At 38.2% G+C, this 23,085-nt stretch overlaps 1 protein-coding gene across 1 annotated transcript; it reads left to right on the forward strand.

Moving 5' to 3' along the window:
• The first annotated feature begins 24 nt into the window (after positions 1–24).
• iqch (IQ motif containing H) lies at positions 25–22,229 on the forward strand. Its single transcript, XM_078257074.1, has 21 exons — positions 25–101; positions 425–547; positions 652–746; positions 910–985; positions 1,253–1,372; positions 3,570–3,672; positions 3,950–4,036; positions 4,306–4,502; positions 4,653–5,198; positions 6,826–6,892; positions 7,801–7,884; positions 7,977–8,161; positions 9,572–9,844; positions 9,997–10,185; positions 14,814–14,934; positions 15,187–15,473; positions 18,684–18,842; positions 20,100–20,222; positions 20,599–20,660; positions 21,128–21,236; positions 21,448–22,229. Exons 1-21 carry the CDS (start codon positions 51–53, stop codon positions 21,529–21,531), a joined length of 3,141 nt encoding a protein of 1,046 aa, XP_078113200.1. The 5' UTR covers positions 25–50; the 3' UTR covers positions 21,532–22,229.
• The last annotated feature ends 856 nt before the right edge of the window (positions 22,230–23,085 follow it).

The raw sequence follows: 23,085 nt of genomic DNA on the forward strand, positions 1-23,085 counted from the left end.
TTAATGTTAGCTACAGGTCTTCATTAAGATATCGTGACACAATACAAAAAATGTCTGACACACTTAAACACGAAGATAAACTGGGAGCAGTTTTATTTCAGGTAAGTTATGTTGTCTACTAGCTAGCTAACTAATAACCTTAGCTAACTAACCAGTGTTAACGTTAACGTTAGTCAATTTATTGAACAATACTTAGGTTAACGTTAGTTACTCCATCTGATTTTAGTTTTTGCGGTAATCTCAAATTAACAAATTAGCTAAATTATGACCACAGTGCAGACAATAACTAAATGTTTTCATAAACTAGTAAACAATTTCTTTGCAAGAACAAGCTAGCTAACGTTACACGTTAAATTCGGTTGTTGGTTGTTGTTTTTTAGGCCAGTTATGCACAGTATGTACATCACAGAACTGTATATTACAGGTTCAAGAGGATTTGAGACAACTCAAATGTAGTCTTGAGAACATCACTATCAATGAGAGGGGGAAAACACTGGACATTCAAGCCTTGGACGCTGCCATTGGCAAGACAGAGAGTAGCATCAGGGTGAGGATGCTACATGCAGAATAAGCACTGATAACAATACTATTGAATATACATCAGACAAAGGTAGCTGAATTGCAACTTCTATATTCTTTTATTATAAATAGAAGCATGCAGAGGATTATCTAAAAACAGTGACTAAGCAGCTGCTGGTTCTTCCAAGAATTGAAGACTTACAACAAAAGAAGCAGATTCCCAAGTGGTAAGTGGTAGGAGAAGCTTACATAAGTTATTACTAAATAATTCCCTACAGTGGGGACACTTTTCTTCACCATCTCATTTGTTCAAACTCTTAAGAAATATGTTTAGAATTGCATAAATGCTGGTGATTGGTATTGTGAGTCTGAAATAGAGACATTACTCAGGAAACCTGCTCTGGAGAGTATCCCAGATGGGTGTCCACCAAAAAAAGACCTTCAAGGGACTTCACCTGGGAAAAAGGTAGATTTTTATTCATTTTCAGAAATGAAAATTTAGTAATACTACTAAGTAATACTATTACTTAGTGATATAGAGTACAAGCTATAGGTAAGTTAGAAATTCAACTATTCCTACTATTAAACATTAAGACAGACAAGATAAACAAACGTAGACATGAGAGAAAAGAAAACACATTCATTCATTTTTGCTTAGCAGAAATACATACATTTAAATCTTTGGTATTGCTAATTAAAGTTTTAAAACATTTCCTCTATCTATCTCCTTCAGCACAAGTCTGCGTTAACCACGCATTTGCTAAGTAATCCTGCTCACCCAAACAACAGAGCCATTATGCAGCTGAAATTTGGGATATCCCTCCCTGATTTCCACAAGAGGAGCACAAATGCAGTAAGTAATATGACTTTAAATGTAGATTAATATTACTTCAGCTGTAGATTGAGAGTATTCAAAAAAAATGTATGCCATGCATATAAACGCCACTTTACAGAGGTTTGATTAGGTACTTTCAAAATACAGTATGGTTTTTGGGTTATCAGTATCACGATAATTTAATAAGTATTGTAAAATTTATTGATGCTAGAAATAATGTTAAATGTATGCTTGTGTGACTTCCATGTCAGTATCTCATTGTGATGCACTGTGTGCTCCAAGTGGGTTTAAAGTAACCACTATGAACTTAAAAATGCTACTTAACTCAGGTCTGCCCTGGAGCCTTTCAGGCTCTTTGTGTAATCAAGGTGATATTAGGGATTTTTTTTTTTTTGTCTTATAATTTTGTTTTGCAATTTGTTGTCAGATTGAGTAGCATACATGACAATCATGGAGTGGGTGACAGTTAATTCAACTGTGGCTTTGTAAAACTGAACACCAAGGTGATTTTTTTTACTTTTTATTAGTTGCAGAAATCAGGCTACATCTGTTATTTTGGCTTTCTTAGTTATGTAGCAGATTGTCTCATCACACTTCAGTCTTACTGCTGGAAAAGACTATAATCAACTATAATAATACATTATTATCAGAATGATCCTATGTCCTACAGTTATTTGCTTTGCAAAGTGAGAAATGTATACCTGTGTCTTGAGTCTTGACTGGTACTGTATGTTGCTATTAATTGCAACATACAGCAAATGCCTCGGGAAAGATTTGATTAGAAAGCATTACAAGAGTTTCAGCTACAACTAAGAAGAATTGGATATTAGTGTTCCTTTCCCTGATACTTACTCCTTTAATCATCAGAAGAGACACTTTATGCTGGAGTAAAGAGTGATGGTACAGGTCTGCATTAATAGATGCTTTAAGTGTCATGCTCAGAGAGACAGGGACATAAAGGTCACTTGGCGCAGTGATGACAGCCAGCACTTGTCACAGCAAACAAATTAGTCTTTGTAAAGGTCGGAATTAGTTTTAGATATATTTTACACAGTTTCTTTTCCAATATGTTTTTGTTAATCTATACCTGACATGAGGAATAGCGGCCAAGACTGTCACTCTGATATAAGAGAGATGGAAGTGCTGGCTGCAGAAAGCAGAAAGCAGCAGATTGCAGCACATCAGCAGTCTTCTAAAGAAACAGGCGCCTGATTGCTGTGCTATGGGCTACTGGTTTACAGCTGTCTCAGGACAGAAGTGAGTACCTGGTCCAGCATGCCAATAAGACAGCCGTAGCTTCCCCAACTGCTAACCACTGGCTCTCTGCCTGCTGCCTCCTCATGCAACTCAGGCCAGCTCTTCTCCACTCCATACCCAAGCCGGGAAATTAGCTTTTGCATTTTAGCAATTTTACAAAAAGGTGCCACCTTTTCCCAACCCCATCTGAAACAGATGTGTGCCTTTGAGGGGAGATTATCCCAGCACCTGGCTACTACCTGTGGTCTGTCAGAGAGCTCAGTGGTCTGAGGAGAACGAAGGAGAGGACATTAGGTGACAAGTCTAGAGGATCAACAGCACAAACTTTGTGTTTTATAAGTAATGACACATTTGAATCTGCATATTAAACCATTAAATGTACTTTTAATTTAATTATGATACAGAAGTGTATATTAAAAATGTTTAAGTTTAGCAGAACAGAATTGCTGTGAGTTATAGTGTTTTAAGATAAACCTTTAATCTTGGCTACTTTGTAATTAATTCATGTAGAGTTAGATGGGTTACACGACAGTTTACAACTTTGAACGTGCCAGTTTTATGGCACTCCTAAATTTTTAATAAATACAGAAAATCTATTGTTTGTAATTATGTAGGCTATCCAGGGCTCTCCTTGATACTCACTCTGCTAGAAAGTTCTTTTTTTCTTACATCACAAGGCTGGCATGAGTCTCATTAATGGTTGGTTACCTCCTATACTTACAACTATATCTATCTATAACTATACAACAATATCTCTAGAAAAGAAAAAAAAAAAAACATTCAATTTAAACATGCTCAAGCTCTCAACTTGTATTTGTTGCATTCAGTTTTATAAAGCTAGGGCCGGGCTGCTTTAGCTGTGGGGAAGGACTCTTTAGGGTTTTTATCTGGTAGCATTGCTTTGATTTTATTTATTTCAGATGTACAACCTCTGATCTTATATACAAATTCTGTTCAGGCAAAACATCACAGAATAATACCTGGCCCTGTGGTGAGTCTTCCGACCATTGAACCAAAGGGCCGTCATAGCCTGGCAATGCCTGAAGAAGAAACGCGGACAAGTAAACAGATTTTTCAACACCTGACCTCTGTTATACTCTAGACAAATGCTTATTGATTGTGCGTGTCAGTTGGTGTTTGTTTGATATTTGTGGCAGTTTAATCAGGCCACTACTTTATATTTAATGACAAACTGCTAACTATAATTTACATTTTTATATTCAATTAATTTGATTTTTTTATATTAACTTAGCATTCTGTTTTCCATATTATTGTCTTCTTTTTTTTATTAAGTGCAATGTTTTGAAAGTTGTTTTTTTAACTTTCTATTTTCATCAGTGCCAGATACAAGTTTGCTTCATATGTCGATCCAGCACAAGGCTGCATCTCTTCACCCCAGACAGGATTCATATTCTTCTAAGACAGGTCTGCTGCCCTTGGAAATAGTTACACTAAGAAAAGTCCTGCCACTGTGGCAATCCAATATTTTGTGAGGGCTTCTATGCAATTATGCATTTTGTCTTCGGTTTTGCTCTCTTGCCAATTCTGTCATTGTTTTGTTTGTCTTTTAGTTTAAACCATTTAGTGACTCCATTGTAGTAGGTACAGCTGCCACTTGATTTGACATTAAACACTGTTTGCCACTGATTGATCACTGATAGAGTACATTTGAGCCTGTATGTTTGGGGCTTTAGGTCTGATAGGCTCAAAGTCCCGGTGTCACAAGCAGCTGAAATGGGAAACAGAACCTGGATCCACCTGCGAAAGAATAGGCAGAGAATGCACACCCCTCTGGACCACCAAGACACCGCCTCCCTCTACAACCTCCAAGAGCGTGGACCACAGGGGTATGATGCAAGGCATCAACGATCTTATTCCTAAAAGCCCTGAGGTAAGGATACTGTAATAGTTTTAAATAGATGTTAAATTAAATCAAGAAAGAGAAGGTGATCAAAGACAATATGTCAATTCCTTATTGCTAAGCTAGCTGTATTATTAAAGTCTAGGTTGGTTGCCTCTCTTGTTTCCCTATTTTCTGTAGAATCTACCTGTGCAAGTTCCAGTAAACATCAGCAAATACCCCTTTACCATCATAAAGGGACGGATCAACTCAATGGCGACAGATTTCTGTCATTTCAAGCAGAGCTTTAGCTTGTGCTGGAGCAGTGTGGTAGATGCTCTGGAGGCCCTGGAAAAGCTGCTCAGGGACTTTGCTGTTCCTCTAGCCAAAGTGAGCGGGGAACAGCTAGTGGAGTTTGGCCATGGTTGGGATAATGGTTGGAGAAAGGCTCCTCCAGTGATCGGCCTCCTCTCAGTGCTTGAAAACTGGGAGGAGGTATTGGGTCTGGTCTTACGCCCAGGTCAGCGCTACAAGGGAGAGGGGGGCATTGACGCAGCTGCCATCCACATCCAGTCCTGCTGGAGGCGCTACTTAGCCCAGACTGCCTACCTGCACTACTGCCGCCGCAAGTGGGCGGCAGGCACCATCGCTATCTCATGGTTGATGCACACTCAGATGCTTCGTGTCAGGAAGGCCCTGCAGGCCCGGCGTTTCAGACAACTGGAGAATTACCGCAGCAGAGCCCAGGTGATGTTTCTTATATCCAATGTGTGCTTTCTTTTTCTCTCTCTCTGACTTAATGTTGCTCTCTCACCTTTTTAAAGCTTGCATTTGTTTCTCCCCAATATTATGACTTCTAAATTAAATCAAATAAGACAAATCTTAAATGTGTATATATATGGTTCCGTCTCAGATATTATCGTTTGTTATCAAAACTAAATTATCTGCATAGTATTTGAATGTTACTTTGTGCTTGTGTGTTTTAAAATTTAAATAAAACCGTTTGACACCGTTTGAAAAAAAACAAAAACAGGTTCATTGTTGAAAAATATTGTTTAGGCTAAAAGGAAAAGTATGTTTCTACATTTCAGCTTGTTACTATAAAGTTCTAGATCCCATTTAGTCAAAAATGTCAGTGTTTTACCGAAAACACAGAACAGCAGAGGGGAGCAGTGAGACAGATTAGCAGAGTAGAACAATAGGAAGAAGCAAGATAAACATAAAACAACAGAGGACTTAGATAAAACAGAGGCGAACAGCACAAAGAAAAAGTAAGACAGATGAACAGTAGAGAACAGCAGAAAGAAAGAGTGAGACAGATGAATAGTAAAACTATTCTTAACGTATTAGTAAAACTGCAGCCATATTAATAGCACAAGAAGACAAATGGAAAAACAGTGAGGGCTGGAGATCAAGGGCAAAAAAGGTACCCAATCCATTCCAGTGGTCAATTACAGTACATGTAACAGTAGCTAAATATATAATGGCGTGCTAAATACTATAAATGGTTTAAATATTTCAATTAAAAAATGTGTTGGTGATATTAGGTTTCAAAATGAAAACAGATTGTAAAAGGAAAATGATTGTTTTGCAACTGAAATTATTGTGAATGCAGTGGCAAAATGTAAGGTTTATAGTTGAGTGGGACACGTGGAGCTATTGGTTAAAAAAAAATGTTTGAAACATAAAACATACCAAAACTGATTTCATTTATGAATGCAATTTAATCTTATTTTAGACATTTTAGATTCCCTGGGAGATGTGAAGACAAATTTACTACATTACTACAAATAATTTTAACTTCTTTCTGCCATAGCGGAACCTTGCAATCTTAAACTCAATAAATAAAAATCTGCTTCTATTTAGCTCTTCAAGAGAGCGGTATGAAAGCACAATTTTCCTAGATGCATGTTCATGTACATTCTTCCCCATTCAGCGTAGATGTCATGTCTGTGCTGTCATCTGGGTTGAACATCTTTTTGAGCACTGGCACAATATTAATTAGTGCCTACAAGTTCATTTAGTTTTAACATCGCTGTGTGTGTATACATGCACTAAATGTATGTTCTCACTCTTTAAACATTCATACCCTGTTAATTAAGCCTGCTAATCTTCCCCTGGCAGTAGCATCATGTACCTTGCTGAGTGAATTAATTGTGAGAAGATGTTTCTGAAGTAAACGCTTAATTTAATTAAGGTGGTATTTTATGCTTGGTTTGCTTCTGTTAGCCCAGAGAGAGATTGGCTTGATGTGTTTTAGCTATGCAGTGATGATTTGTGTGTGTGTGTGTGTGTGTGTGTGTGTGTGTGTGTGTGTGTGTGTGTATGCGTTCAAGCAGTCCCCTCTCTGATCACTCCTTTTCTCCATCCCCAGCATCTGGCAGCCAACTGGAAACACATCCAGTCCTCCAAGAGGACCATTATCCACATCCCTTCATTAGGTAGCTTTCTCTGCCTGCTACACACACACACATCTGATCCAGCAGCAGTCATCCCCTGTCTCACCACTCCGCTGCCCCAGTCTGTGGCCCTGGTGGAGGCACTCTGTCTCGTTCAAATGACTCTCTGCAGGAAAGCACTCACAGGATGATGACAGTCCCCATGCCAGGGAACTGAACAATTTAGTCTCAATCGCCATTTAATTTGCAGATTAAGCTAATGAAAAGCCATTATGTTGAATATTTGCAAGAGGCACAAAGGTCTTATTTTATTGCTGTGCAAAAAAGAACACACCAAAAAAGAGGAAGAAGCTGCTGTGTTTTTGCACTAGACATAGAGCGCAAGCTATGATCTGTTCTTGTTCTAATTTCACCATGGCACTCACATTTAGACTGTAATCAGGCATGTGCATTGTAAATCATTGAGCGATTGTCTAAAATTATTAAGCCTAATCACTAGCAGATGGAATGCTTTATTTGCACTTGGGGTGGCTACAGAGAGTGCTGTGTGAACAAGGATAATTAGAAAGTTGAACCCCATTGTTGTTAATTAGCATGGATCCAATCATTTAATTACCTTGATTCAGTTGAGGATTCTCTCTCAGGCAGAAATCCAGACAGACATAGAGTAAAATCCTGGAGGTACCACTCGATGTAGTTCAGTACTGGCTGTACATGGTGCAACAGGACGCCCAGCACATGACAGACGCTGCACCTGCTAGTTATTAATCTAAATTAATTATCAGATTGCACTACTGTGTGACTAGACTTAACTACCTATCCCCCAAGTCTAGTAGAGCACATCTAAGGGTAGTTGTATAGAGCAACAGATTTTAATAAAGCCAGTTAGAGATGATATGAGTCTCTCTTTCAAAGTCTTGTGCAGACTTTTGTGAAACTTGTTCTGACAGGATACTCTCAGAGCCAGCGAATGAACCTGAGGGGATTTGACATCTTACAGAACATCCAAATAAGCAGAGTGTGTGATATTAGAGGTAGGAGCTTTTCACAGCCGCACCCCCATATACATATATTAACTTTCTCTGCTTTACTGTAAACATGTAATTTACTCTTTGTATATTTTAAGATGAAAATGTGGAGGTGATCTACGTATGTCCGCGGCATCTGGGGGAAGACATTTTGCACTATTACACCAGTCTCCTGAAGTGTGATGGAGCCACAGACGAGGATGATACCGGGACCCCTCAGGCCTCATCCTCCTCTGTCAGACGCTTCGTCATCCTCACACCTGAGGCTGTAGATTATTTTCCGGTAAGGTCAATCACATTAACATCTTGTGCACAGATGTAATCTTTAAAGAAAAAACCCTGACAATGCCTTCCATATCTCAGCAGGATCTTAGAATTTACTGTAGAGGCATCGATTGTATTGTACTGTAGAAATGCTACAAGCATCTGTAGTTCATGAATTCTCCTCTAGAGGGTACTAGAGGAGATTATTATACAGTTGTCGTTTGAGAGTTACCCTCTGTGTGTTTAATATTTTTCATTCCCTTTTACTACTTTTAAAATGAAACATCTGTGTTATTTCAAAGTAAACACACTACAGCTATATGAAGTTATACTTAATTAAAATACATGTACATTAATTGTAGTGACAACTTGCTAAAAACTTCCTCGCCACTTCTTGCAGGATGTAAAGGGTTCTGACTCATGTAGACCACCATGTCCAACTTCAACATGCAAGGCTATCCAAAGAGGTCCAGGCTCGTAGAAAGTGAAAAACGGTTTATTCCATGGATTGGGATCAAAAATAAAGATGAGGAAATTGACTTTGCCAGAACCAAAAATACAGTCTACAGACAGCGGTCAGACAAATTGTTGCTCCCATCCTGCTCCGTTGAAGCCTAACTTACACTAACTTTACTTAAAGAAACCAACTCAAAATTTTCCACTAACAGATTAGGCTAGTATAGCGTGAGTCGGAATAGGACAAAACACACATCAGAGCACATTGTGCAACATGACCAATTACCTGAATTCTAATGTCTCTGAAAACAATTTACTTTTGAAATAAAAAAAAATTGTAAACAATACAAAATGGCTCTTACATTAGTGGTCTCTAGCTGGTGTTCAAGAAATAATACAATTTTATATTAGTTGGTTTTATTAACTGTTTTTAAATCTGAATTGTTTTGATTACCTCCATGCAATAAAATAAAGGTGTCGTTATATTGTCTTTTTGCATCCAGCCATTCTAGCCATCTTTTTATATCCCTTTGCACTAGATTGAATGTGCAACATGACATGGTCTTCTTCATTTCTTTCTATTGATTTTCCTGCTGTTTTGTTGTTAAACTGTGCCAGACGTGTTGCTGAGATGAATCACTGGTACCCATGGCTGGCAGCACATTCTGCCAGTGACAGAAGGGATAATTCCATGTGGATCAAATAAATACAGATGTGAAGTAATTAGTTATATTCCCAAGGAGCTCATTGCTAGCACACATTAAAGATGTGAAGGATAGCGTAAGCCTCCCACAGGCAGCTTTTATCAATTCAACCTGCTGGAATACAGGAGAGTTTACAACCCTGCTGGCTATTACAATAATAGATTTGTTGTGTGTACACAGTGATAAATCAGGTCAAGAAACAACCCTTGGAAGACACATTTAGACATCTTAGCTGCAGCAGAAATCTTTTTCCCCATCTTCTCTTCCAGACCCATAACATGTGCCTGTCTACACTGCTAAAGTACAGTCCACGCACCCTGAAGCGCATCAGGAACCTGATCCAGGGGAAGCAGGCCTATATCGTGGGTGGAGTAGCCCATCGGGATGACCTGGCAGTGGCTGATGAGCTAGGAGTGCCAATCCTGGCTCCAGAACCAGCTATTGCCCAGCTCTACAGCACCAAGTCTGGAGGGAGGAGGATCTTCGCTGGGGCAGAGGTTGATGTACCCCCTGGTCAAGGAGACATCTACTCGCTAAACCAGGTCAGAGATCAAAACCACAATTGTATGCACAGACTCTATTACAGCATGAGATATTTTGACCACTGCCTGATAACACAGAACACTTTTTTTACTTTTATTTATAATTAATTATATTATAAGTTTGTTTTTCACATGTCTCTCTCATGGTTTAGCTTCATGAAACACTGGCTCGGATCATGACTCAAAACATTGATGTGCAGCGCTGGCTCTTCAAGATGGACTCTGAGCATAATGGCCGTGGCACAGCATACTGTGATATATGCTATCTTAGCTGCTATAACTGGGCCCTGCAGGAATACCATCGTTATGGTCCTGAGCTATGGAACACAGAATGGATTCAGGTAAGATGTGAGGATTCAACATTCCCTCCCTGTCATAAACTATAGGACCACTTCTTAAGGGAAATTTTATACACTTACTTTTATGCAATGTTTTATTGAATTTGCTTGAATTTTGGTTTGGGTTTTTATTTATTTATTTACCTTATTACTTCTCCCTAAATTGATGTTTTTTTACTATTATGGCTTATTTTTATGGCTCACTCCAAAGCACTGGTTTTAGAAAAGTGCAATACAAATAAAGTTTATTGCTATTATTATTACACTCATACCAATGAGGGATCGGCCATTTAAAGTTACATGGTAACAACTGGATACTTAACAGATAACATTACAGTAACATCTCGTTGTTGAGATGAGACAGCTCAAAAAAAGGGTTAGATTCACATCTGTCATTGAATGAACAAAAGCATAGGTCACAGTGGGGTCAGAGAGTTGCCATAATTTAGCCCAGAGTAGGGTGAGTCACAGTGCTGGTCCCCGTAGTACAGTATTTTGAGCATCGTCTCCAGAGACAGAACATTAAATCAATAGATAAAATATCTGTTTATACACACAGCCATTATCCATTCTCTGAGGCACATACATCAACTAGTGTCGGTGTGTTGGGGAGAACAAAAGCCTGTCCAATAGTAGTAATGCCCTAACTCACCTGGCAGGGATAATTAAATCACAGTACAGACATTCTGGTCAACAGAGCATTCTTTTCTCTGTATGTGTATATATTTTTATAAAACTATTGTGCAGATTAACGTCACACAGATTCACATCTGATTTAATTTGTATTACAAAAAGTAGTTGAAAGTATATCAAAGTACAAATGACACTAAACACTTAAATCCTAAATTGCAGCTGATGCTTTGATTTTCTGCTCTAGCATTACAACATTGAGCTTTTTGTGTCTGTCCATAACACGTATTGGATGGGTGTGAGCCATTTGTAAAGAGAACCTTTAGTACAAATACAGTGTGGAGTGTTAAAAGTGTGACATTGTGAATATTCATGATAAAAAATCAACATCTGCTTTACCCTCAAAAAATAAATTTAGATTTAATCTCAGACCTATTCAAAACAAATAAAATGCACTTAATCATTGGTAAACCATTCATTTCGTAAAGACCCAATCTGTATACAGCTTCTGAGCCCCTGGCTCTTATTTCTCATATGCTTACAAAGTAGCCTTTGATTTTCTGTCATGTGTTAATTACCGTATTTTGCCATTTAACTGAGAGCTTTGTGTAAACTAATTACAGGCTAATGATTGTGGGCTTGGAGCACAACGATTTTACTTTTTATTCCATTCGAAAGAACAGCAATCATCTCAAGCTTCTTATGGCTCACTCTGTTTTGTTCCTATTAGCTCGTTCTTTGATTCATAGTGTATATGCAGTGCAGGGCTGTAATTGTTGTTGCATTGGTGCTGTTAATTATGGCAGAGTGGCTGAGCCACAGCCAAGGTCCATAATGGTGGCTGAGGCAGCACAGGAAAGTAAATGGGGTTTGTTTCACCAGCTGGGGTCCCATGGAGAGGGAAGAGTGCCGAGGCCCCCAGTGTAGGCCAACGGCCTCGGGGCTTCTGGGCCATATGGACACAACACTTTAACTGGCCTTTATTCTACACCTTGCTCTTTTAATCAAAGCAAAGCCCACATCCTGTGCTCCTCATTGCATGTTTTTTCTTATGACATTGTTTTCCCCTAAAATGTATTAGCCCCTTAAATGTATCACATCGTCCGTCTGTTGTTGTACTCTACAATTTGGCTCTACAGTATATGCTGTAAGATTACAGAACAATCAGTGCATATCCTCGCTATCCTCTCCTCACAGCAGAAACTGTAGGTGGATGTTTAAACTTGCCATTATACTTTGAGATATAACACTCATTAATGTAGCACTTTTCCAAAAAGAAGTAGACCTAATTACAATGGCAATGACAACTTCTGAATAGGATAGATACTGAATATTTGTGAGCATTTAAGCAAGAGATGATTGAAGTTATGTTTATAAAATAGTAGCAATTTAATTAATTATTAATGAAACACAAATTATCAAATGAAGCGTTTTTAATATTAATTCATAATTACCAAGAATAACATCAAGATCATTGCAAAAAATAACAAATACGTTGTTTGAAGTTTATATTGTACAAATATGTTATTCAATTCAGTGGAATGTCTCATACTCTTTATAATCACTGTAAAAGTAGAGAGAGGATTAGAGAGTATACTTGGCCTCAGTCTACACAGACTGTGTGCATATTTTTTGTAATTATTGCTTGTTCTGAAGGGCTCAGCATGAAGAAGCCTGACTCACAAGAATACCATGTGGTCTTTCATAATAAAACCAACAATCAGATTCCTTCTGGCTATGTAAAAGAAAGCCTAAAAGGGTACAACAAGAAGGAGGAGGGTTCACAGCCACATTATAGGAGCTTCCACAGAAGTCTAAGAGATGGTGTGTTTCTCTGAATATAGTGAGGTCCACAGCCTCCAGCACAGTGTTTCAGCCTACAGAAAGCCCCCAGGCCTCTTTTAGCATTTACACAGAGAGAGAGAGAGAGAGAGAGAGAGAGAGAGAGAGGGGTTAAAGACATGTAGATCTGCACCCATGCAATGCCTGTAAGGGGCCACACACACACACACACACACACACACACACACACACACACACACACACACACACACACAGCTTGCATATGGATCATTAGGCACAAGAGGGTAAAAATTACACCTAATAGCGTCAACAGATGGAGTATTTCTTTTTGTCGTGCTGCGTACAAACAGATCTTGAGCAACACCTTATTTAGGTTAAGTTTGTCAACGAAATGGGTCAGTTGATAATCACTACCACTGAAGAGGTGCAGGGACATTTTGTACAGATGTTTTCTGTCTAAATATTGTGCAGTCTGTGCTTGCATGGAGGAGTTTAAATATATAATGCTTTGCCTTATCATAATTAACCTGAATTAACCTTAATAAGATCTTAAAATATTTTTTGTGGTCCACGTTTGCTTTGTGTTTTCTTTCATTTCCCTGTAGGTCATAAGTGCCTTTTGTGTAATCTTTAAATTATCTTTAAAATCTTCAAAATTCAACCAGGGATGAGGAGAATGTGATAACAACAGAGTAACTAAATGTTTAATTTAGTATTACACATGAAATTAGTCATGGGCTGTAGTAGATCGATGTTGAAACTTTGGTGGGACAGTGCTACAGAAAATGAATATTCATACAAAATGTATGACTAGTCAAATCATATCCCTCTACAGTATTCTCGAGACTAACTGTAGCTTCTCAGTTGTTTCACCATGTAATGGCGATGAAATGGCAATCAAAGAGGCAGGGCGACATCTATTTTATTTATGACCAGATTGCTTGGCTTTATGTGGACACCAAGCAAAGCCTGAATCCTATCACAGGGTACTGTACGCAGTTTAAGTCCAAATAATTTATTGCAAAATACCTCTCTTTCTTTTCTTCCTGTCCTGCTGTTTCTGTGAACTGCATAGGCAAAGTCCTGGGGTGAGCCTGCTCTTCCGTTTATAATGACAACCGTTCCCTTACACTTTTTGCCGCACCATTGTGTGCTTTATGGTTTGTATAGGGGGAATCACTGTGTAGCATTTGACCTCGCCTCTTACAGTACTTGAATATGATGATGGCTGTTACATGACTGGAATATCAACAGCATAATCTCCAGTCCTGTCTCCAGTGGGGCCAGACAGCATATACTCAAAACAAAGTAACGCTCTAGATAGAACGATGAAAGAACAAAGACATTATTTCCAGTCAGAATTTAGTCATCTTTCAGACAGGTTTCACATATTCTATTGCGTATGACCAAATTAAAATCCTGTCTAATGGTCATGCACAGACATTATTACATACAGAACCCTGTATTTGAAAGAAGACTCAGCACTTGAACACTTCATACAGTCCACATACGCATTCAATTGTAGTTTTATACAATATACACAATATATATGGTATAAAACGACAGCTAAAGGTTTAGTAGAGTGTTGGTTGTTACTTTGACTATATTACAGCATTGTCAGAGGAAACATTGTTCTTGAGTTGCCAAACTGTTTAAGAGACACCTAAAGCAAAAGTTAGAAATGAACAGCATAATTAAGTGGTGAAACCATTATGGCATTTCCTAGTTACAGAAACAAGAGTGATATCGATCCCAGTCAAGCCCTGATTGATCCCCAGATAGATGGGGTTAGCTTAGGCATTCATCAGCTGCTCAGTGGAGAGAGTTGTTATTGAGGGCAGGTGCCGTCTCTGTGGCTGTGAGTTAAGGCCATTAGACTCCTGAGGCCTTCTGATAATAGGCTGTCACTCACAGATAGGCCCTCTCGCAGTATCCATCAGACACTCACACATAAATTGAAGCAGCCACCAAAGGTCTGGAGGATAACAAGCAGTCACTGGAGTCATCCGGATTACACAAGGGCATTTCCAATAATGTAGTCGACCCCTAGAAAACTTTGATAATGGGACAAAATAAAGTAGCCAAGACTTGTTATTGAATTGTGTTTGAATTAACACACCTACATAATTTCCTCAGATCTGTCACCAACTAATTTGCAGTAGATCCCTAATCTATGCACCTTAACTTTCTTTCTGCAGGAGTCTGTGCTGCTTAGATATCTAGATGAAATCCCAGAGTGGCTTGCCCGTTACGGTCAGCCAGCTAAAACCTCCTGCTATCCCAGCTGGGCCTGCTTCCTGAAGACCTTCCTCAGGCAAGGTCTGATACCTATTGTCAGGCACTGAATGCTTATTCACCTGCAAATACAACCATTTGGAATATGCTAAAAGTCATTTCCTATGTACTTCCTAGTTCCCAGATGTTGCCTTTGTGACCTGACAAGTTTAATAAAATTCATGTTACTCTTGTTGGTTGTTAAACAGCTGCCAGGAGAGTTTCAGATGCTGTATCATTGGTAACTTTTTGGTTGTCTGTACTATAGCCATTCCTCTGCTCTCACTGTGTGTCCAGGAGGTGTGGTGGAGGCCTACCCCCCTTCAGACAGTGTTACCTGTCTGACAGTAGATCTGCTGCTGGAGCCCGGGGGTGAGGTGACCATGCTGTCGTGTGGAGACCAGCTTCACGGCTCCTGTCAACTGGAAGCTATAGGCTCCACTGTTCCTCAGACCTCTGTACGCCCAGAGACCCTGCAATCCATCTGCATGTGTGTGGGCCAGGCCTGTCTACAGAGCCTTATAGTAGGTTATGTCTCCGTGGACCTGGCTACATTTCTGAACCGCAACACCATGGAGCAAAAGGTGAGACACAGGCAAGGCGGCCTTAGCTCATGCTACCACGATAAATATAGTCTGAGCTGTTGCAGCGTGGGGTGTCAAAGCTCTTTATTTCACCATTTTGGTGAAAGAGATCAATGTTTAGGCTGGATCAGCGATCCATATGAGCAGATAGGTGTCTCCCCTACTGCTCCTTTGGGATTTGAAAAACAGGCAAGGCAAACAGTGGGCACAGGGACCAAATGTGTAACAAGGCCATCTAATAAACTGTCAGGTGTTATTGTGTCGATACACTGATTCCACCATTTAAGGCTTGCCCTTTAACCTCACAATGCCGAGAAATTCAGAGGCACCTATCATTTAGACAATAGGTCATTCTAAAGTGGTTTGGCAGCTTCACAGGGATGCCCTGTCAGTGTTTAACCCCTAGCTGCTTACCTGCAGCGGTCTGCTGAAATTTGTCTCATTATTATAGCGAGGCACCATTGAAGCCTTATCTCATTTGTCAGGATTAAGTTTTGTTGATACCTTCTTGATTTATGATATTGGAAATGGGCTGGTTTATGATGGTTTAACCTTTGCTCCTAACGTGTGGCTACATTGACTGCTTATTGATCCAGAGCTGTAAAATGAAATGCTTTGTTTATAATATGGTCTATAAAATACTAAACCTGCAAAACAGTGGAGAAAGGACTAGAGCTACTTTACAGTTTTACAAAAGGGTATGAAAAGGGAATCTGAATGTGTTCAGTTTTTGTTTTTGTTTTATTAAATTTCCACCAGGTATACATATTCCTCTTATTCAGGGCATTTCAGTAAATCTATTCTATTTGTCTTTTTCTTTGTCTTCACTCTTTAAGCTATTTGTGTTTAGATTCATAATTTATTCTCATTATTAAAAAAAATGGATTCAGAGTTGACACTAGCTAAGGGCATGCTTGCCACTAGAGGGTAGTCTCTTATGGATTGGATGTGAGAGCAGATACAGTGAGAGCAAAGCAGTGTTCAGATAACCTAAAATAAAAAAATAAAAATATATATATATATATATATAGTATTATTGGTTCCTTTTTAAAATACAGAATATTTTTGTCAGTAGTCTTTACATGGACTTCATTTTAAGGAAACAAAACAATATATCTCACGGTATTTCTTACATTTCAGGATTTCATTTAGTCACTAAATTGTAATTTTAGTGTAACTCATATCAGAAAACATGCTATTTTTCAAATTTATCATAGGAACTAAAGCAGCCCTTTTTTTTTTTACTTGATATAATGACAGCCTTAAAATTAATTTTCAGTATCAATGTTGACCCGAAATTGAATGGAATTCACTGACAGCATAATTAAGAACAGACTATAAACAGCATGTGCTTCAATAGAGGCAAAAAGACAGATTCTTAACCATCTCCCCACACACAGAGCTCAGACAGACGATAGCCACATGGGCAAACCTGTCTGGATTTAAACATCAATTTAGATTCAAACCTGTTGCTAAAAGCTGCCTACTTTATTTGATGGGAAGAAGTGGGTCACATATGTTTGCCCTTGCAGTCTTTCCTCACATTGTGGAATGGTGGGGCCCCAGCTGCAGCATCAGGGTTTTTAATGAAAATGCAAGGCAATAGAAAACAGGTACAATCCAGGCTTACATTTCCCACGGCTTTGTTAAGAACGACAATGAGACATTGGAGTATGATTTTTAGTGAGTCGAGTGAATGGCGCGGTGGAGTGTGTCCTTCACTCAGGCCCAGGTAGCAACCTGATGCATAGAGACTAGCATCTATCCAGTGGTAGCTACTGTTCCTCTGTCTGACTGTAAAGGTGGCTGGGTGCAGTTTACTGCTGAACATGAATATACACAGCTTGTTTATACACTTTGTGCATATATCGTATATTCTATATGTCATTCTCATATAGCGTATATGCAATTTTAAATCTTAGTTAAATGATGAAATTACAATATTGACTCATGCAATTACAAATAATAAGCAATGGCTTTTTTACTCATTGGAAAACTGTTCCAGATTGCCAACTACAACATTGTAGTTCATGTTGCCTAAAATTCTAACATAAAGGAAAACATTTTTGTCACTATAATAATTTGATATATTATTTTGGATACTTCTTCAAGTGGTTCATTGAAAGTGTTACGAATTATGTTTTCGTATGACAGTCCCTTTAAAATGAATACATTATTAAAATTTTGATATTTATTTATTTATTATTATTTGCTTATTTATGAATAGATTTATCATTTCGATTATTTTTCAAACAAAAATGACAAACTTTCTCTGGTCCCAGCTTCTCCAATGTGAAGATTTGCTGATTTTCTTCGTCTTATATCATTGTAAGCTCCATATCTTTGGGTTTTGGACTGTTGTTCAGACAAAACAAGACATTTGAAGGCATCACCTTGGAGAATGTGCTCAGCATTTTTCACTATTTTCTGAAATTTCACTGAAAAAAAAAAGATTAATTAACTAATTATCAGATTAATCGATAATGAAAATGAGCCCTAGACTATAACTATGTTTCACAATATATTTGAATTTAATAAAAAGAATGAAATGTGGGTCATAAGAGAATTACTGTATATGGTCAGATATCCATGTGTTAGTGGAGATAAAGTGCTCAGGTTACAGAAACTGCAGGATTCAGACAGGCAGCGATTTGCATTCAGTGGCAGGAGCGTTTACTTTGACAAATAGGAACAGCAAAAGGAGGCAGCCGACTGCCACTTAGTTATTACCAACTCCTTCAGTGGTGATTTATTTGCCACTTTTGAAGAGAGGGCATAGCTATTAGGTTATTATTGGGAAAATTAGCCCTGTTTAAGCAGAAGGCTACGACCATACCTGACCTCTTAATATACTTATAATGATGCCATTTACTATACATATCTGAACTTAGCTTCTCATCAGACCTGTGCCAAACAAACTAGCCCAAGGCAGACTGAATACAAATACGCAGGGAAGTATCTACTTTGTGCATGTGTCATTCCACAACTGAATTACCCAAATCTGTCGAGCACACACCATTAACCGTGTTTTCCCTTTCCTCTGCCTCTCAACATGGATAACATTGTAAGGATTAAAAGGTATTGACCCCTCTCTTTATAAGGATTGGTGGGTGAAATACTTTGATGTTCCATTTTTGTGATTAAATTGGAAATTAAGTTAAGTCTGTTTTTCTCTGCTGTGACACCAAGTTCACCATGTCTTGTTTGCAGGTGTGGGCTATTGATCTGGACATCACATACAGTGACCAGCTGGCCATGACGCAGTTGCTTCTGATGATGACTGGAGGAACGCTGAATTGCCACACAGGCTGTTTAGAAGTGCCAACGCCAATCAGAGAGAAATGCTGTGAACACCAGATTGCAGCCAAAGTACCATTTTATATGTGTTTATGAGGACAGTTTTGATAAAGTTAAATTTTCTTGAACATTAGGTTGATTTAAAATGCTATATTTGAAGTTGTATACTTTTACAGTGTCCTCAACAAGAAAGAAACCACCAGTTCTAAAGCAAGATGAGATTTTAGAGGATATTAATATACCACTACAGTAATCACAAAAATAGATCAATGTTCTGCTCTTCATTTTTGTTAAATACAACTAAATACTGTAATTACGTACTGAGCTCAATTGGTGTTTAGGTGCTGAATTCATTATCATTTTGATAGATGAGCCTAAATAATCAACACATTAATAATTCATACCATTTTCATTATGCATGTGTTTGCATGCTTGAACACCTCATCAACCTGGTGCCAGGCCTTAAACAATAGAGCTCTTTTATTAGCAGTATGCCTGAGTTTACGCTTGTTAATCTGCGACTTGTATTATTTTATCAAACATTCATTTAGTCGGTGGCCTGGTGCTTCAGTACAGCAGTTGAGCCACCGCTGTGGTTAATGGCTTTAGCAGTGGCCATCATTAGGGGCCTGCATATAACAAACACAATTAAATCCCTGTTGGACACTTTTATTGTTGGGTGAGAGTCCTGTATTTGACAACCGCAAACACACACCCATCACAGCGAGTTATAGGCTATCTCCTGAGCTCACAGAGGCTTAGGCCTGCTTTTTTGTCTCCCAAAGGTGCCTGAGAACCAGAAACATTTTTATCCTCTTGAGCCCTGCCACTTTAAGTAATCAACCTCTCTAGTGTTACTTATGACACTTGCATGCTCAGAGCCCCTCTATTAGGGTGATGTGTATTGTGCGTTGAGTAGTCCTTTTGTGCATTTGTAGTGCTTTTTGTCTCTGAATGCAAACATTTGCAGTCCCAAAACTGTGGTTTCTTTGATTGGCATCGTACAATTAAGCTCATCTTGTATTTGGCTTGTCTTCTAAACATTAATTGTTCCTCCCCGCAGTTAATTAAGAAAGGCCCAACGGTTTACCACATGTGCCCCACACTCATCATGTTTACTAATCACACACACTCCCCAAACTCAACAGTGACCCTAAGGACATGTGCATGGGGTTCAGCCGTCTCTACCACACATCACCACCTATAATACTTTAACTCCAAATATTATAAAACATAAAAATATTTAGTAATGTTTTAGATGAACAGAAAGAATAATGCCAACAGTCATACACTTACTTTCTCTTTCTTGTTTTCTTGCTTTTTCTACAGCCTCCCGTGGTTAATCGTTATGCAGTTATTGGGAGCCACATGTTTCACTCTAACCTTTCCATGTTATACCATAATGTGTTCTTTATGGTGTGCAAGGCTCATGGAATAGGATTTAACATGAAGGTAAAAACTCAAAACTAACCTGTTTGCCTTTATATCATCCTTAACTCTTGTTTATTTTGCAGCTTAGTATATGATTGATTTAAATCCAGAGATTTTACACATTTAAGTCTGGAGTTAGAAAGAAGTGAGCTTACCAGACCTTTTTCCCCGCTCCTTATCTCTGCTTGAGGCTAGCAGGTCAAGGCTACATTAGCAGGTACTAGCATAACACGCACCAAACTGTTGTTGGCCAAGTTGCATTGTGGGTAATGAAGGCGCCATGTTTTGACAAGAAAGAAGAATGTATGGAATAAGAAAGACGATATCTCTTGTTCTGCTGCATTGATTTTGATGGAGCTGTTCTTTTGACTCTGTGTTTGTGGCTCTTCATTTTCAGAGAAAGCAAGGCACCGTATTTACTGTTTACGACAGCAGTGAGCGATGCACTATTGGAATGATGTAAGTATTTCTTATTGCATCAAATTACTATGCACACAGTATTAATGAAATGTGGGGTTCATCGTCAGGAGAAAGAATTCTGAGCACATTTAGGTTTGTTTTACCTCTCTTTGTTTAAATAGACAAGCACATGAAATAAACAGTAGATGATTAGGTGGGTGAAAGACTTCTCCAGATTGAGGACAATTCCTTCAGAGGATAAAGATGCCCCATCTGGCTTTGTAAATGTTGTTACAACCTCTAGAAGTTAAGCAGAGGGTTATTTAACATATTTGTTCACGTAAATCCTTTAGCTTACATAGTGCTGTAACAGTTAAATCAAGCTGAGCTCATCCCCCTAAAGATTGAAGATGTTGCCTGCTGAAAGTTGAATTTAACCACCACCATCAGATGAACAAGGTGATTGTTTCTTAGCTGGCAACATGGGGAACATTAGTAAACTCGTTTGTTTGGGGTGTCGTTAATAGAACAGTCTCAGAAGATCTCCAGGGAGCTCTGGTGACCTTTGCGCGGAATCTGTCAGACATTCATCAGGAAATATCGCCCTCTAAAATGCAAGGAGAAACCAATTTTAAGGTACCATGTTAATGACTTAACGATCTCTCCTCATCTATATTATGAAACTTGCATCTTGTGTCAAGCTTTGGTCAGCTGGAATCATGCTGAAGAAAATGTAACCAAAATGATGTTTTAAATATAATAACACTGATATATTTTCAAATAAAAGACTCTCATGTGGAATAATTATGGATAGTAATTTAACTTCTTTTATATTTTGTTTTTGGAGGAGCTGATCAAGGAAATAGAAGATGTACTGCAGATGACTGTTCAGAACAAGATGCGAGCGGTGGGGGATAAACTTGCTGCTTAGACAGCTGCTTCACCAATAAACTCTTGGCCAGTTAGGTCATGTCTTTGCCAGCTTAAATGTCTATTTACACTGTGACTATGTAAACCCTGGAGACGAATCAATGTTGATCAAACACAAATAGCCAAATAAATTCCTAAGAAATATTGTCAGAATCTGTCATGAACCTTTATAATGATTAGTTGTGTGATCTGTTTGAATATAACAATAATAATAATAATAATAATAATAATAATAATAATAAAATGACAGCATTTAACGACATACAGTAAACTATGCACAAGGTAATTCCACTGGGGAATCAGTAGGCTTCATTCATGAATTTATTAAGGATTCATGCATTCAAATTATATAAAGCAGTTTTATTTTGTGTTGGAAAGTACAGATTAATTGTGCTTAAATTACTACAAGTGACTATGTAGTGTAGATGCACTGCATAGTATCTTGACTTTGTGCCCAGATGTATACAACATAGATGAGAATGGGTATATTGTTTAGTGAGATGTTCCATAATACATTGCCTCTGTGAACCTGTGGCTAACCCTTTCTACTGGCTGTAATTTGATTGATAAGACTCCTGTATATTGACAATATTTATTTCTTTATCAAAGAGTGTATTCAGAAGTTTTCAGAAATACAGTATTTTGTTGTTGAAAATGTACTAAAGGATGTGTTATTTTTCATATCTGTACATATATTGTTTTCAGGAGAAAAGTTGTGAATTGTAAAAGTTGAAATGAGTTGATTTTATAAATGTTTGCATTCAATCTGTTACTACAAAATAATTTGATGATACGAAAATCAGTTGGTTTGAGGAGCTAAAACATCACTAATCACCCACACAAACCAACCAGGTTTCTTTATATACAGTGTATACATATGCGTATACAGCATGTATATCTTTTAATATGGAAATTCATAATACGTGTGTATGCATACATGACTTAACATGTTGGCTTTTTGTGGCCCATATTCAGTATTAATTCTGGCTTATATGGAGAAAGTGTGGTTCAGTTGTGTGGCGTAGGTTTGCAGACTGCTGTCCGTGGTGCTGATCTACAACAGACAACTGAACGTTTATTTGGAAATATTTCACCAAGGGCTTCAGTGCCTTTGAGAGTGTCTTGGATCTAGTTTGTAAAGGAGGATGTGCTGGTGGTGTTCATGTGGTCAGGAGCCTAACAAAAACACTGATTACCACTGGGGTCAGAAATGGTCAAAGTTGCAAAGGGATTATTTGAAGCAGTGGTTATGGTCCCTGATAACCAAGTTCAGCATACTTATCTTGATAAATAAAATAAAAAGTAAATATAAAATGAAGACAGAAAACTAATAACGTGGGGAAAAAAAGAATATTTCAGCAACAAGTCATTCATTACACTCACATATGGACTGTTGTAAATCATTTGTAAAATTATAAACGATAGAACTTAATGTTAAATTAAATTTAACCTTTGTTGTTTTATAGGGTGGCAGGGTGTGAGTATAGTGCGAGCTGAAAGACCGTCACTTCACACATGACTAATATCCGGTGAACAGACGGTCGTAGCCACAAAT

Source organism: Sander vitreus, chromosome 8 (genome assembly GCF_031162955.1).
Source record: "Sander vitreus isolate 19-12246 chromosome 8, sanVit1, whole genome shotgun sequence".
Taxonomy (NCBI): domain Eukaryota; kingdom Metazoa; phylum Chordata; class Actinopteri; order Perciformes; family Percidae; genus Sander; species Sander vitreus.

Bases quoted from the DNA above. Each gene is read 5' to 3' on its own strand.
- iqch (XM_078257074.1), top strand. From the start codon at position 51: ATGTCTGACACACTTAAACACGAAGATAAACTGGGAGCAGTTTTATTT. The intron at 102-424 runs GTAAGTTATGTT...TGTATATTACAG, and splicing joins TGGGAGCAGTTTTATTTCAG to GTTCAAGAGGATTTGAGACA. The intron at 747-909 runs GTAAGTGGTAGG...GACATTACTCAG, and splicing joins AAGAAGCAGATTCCCAAGTG to GAAACCTGCTCTGGAGAGTA.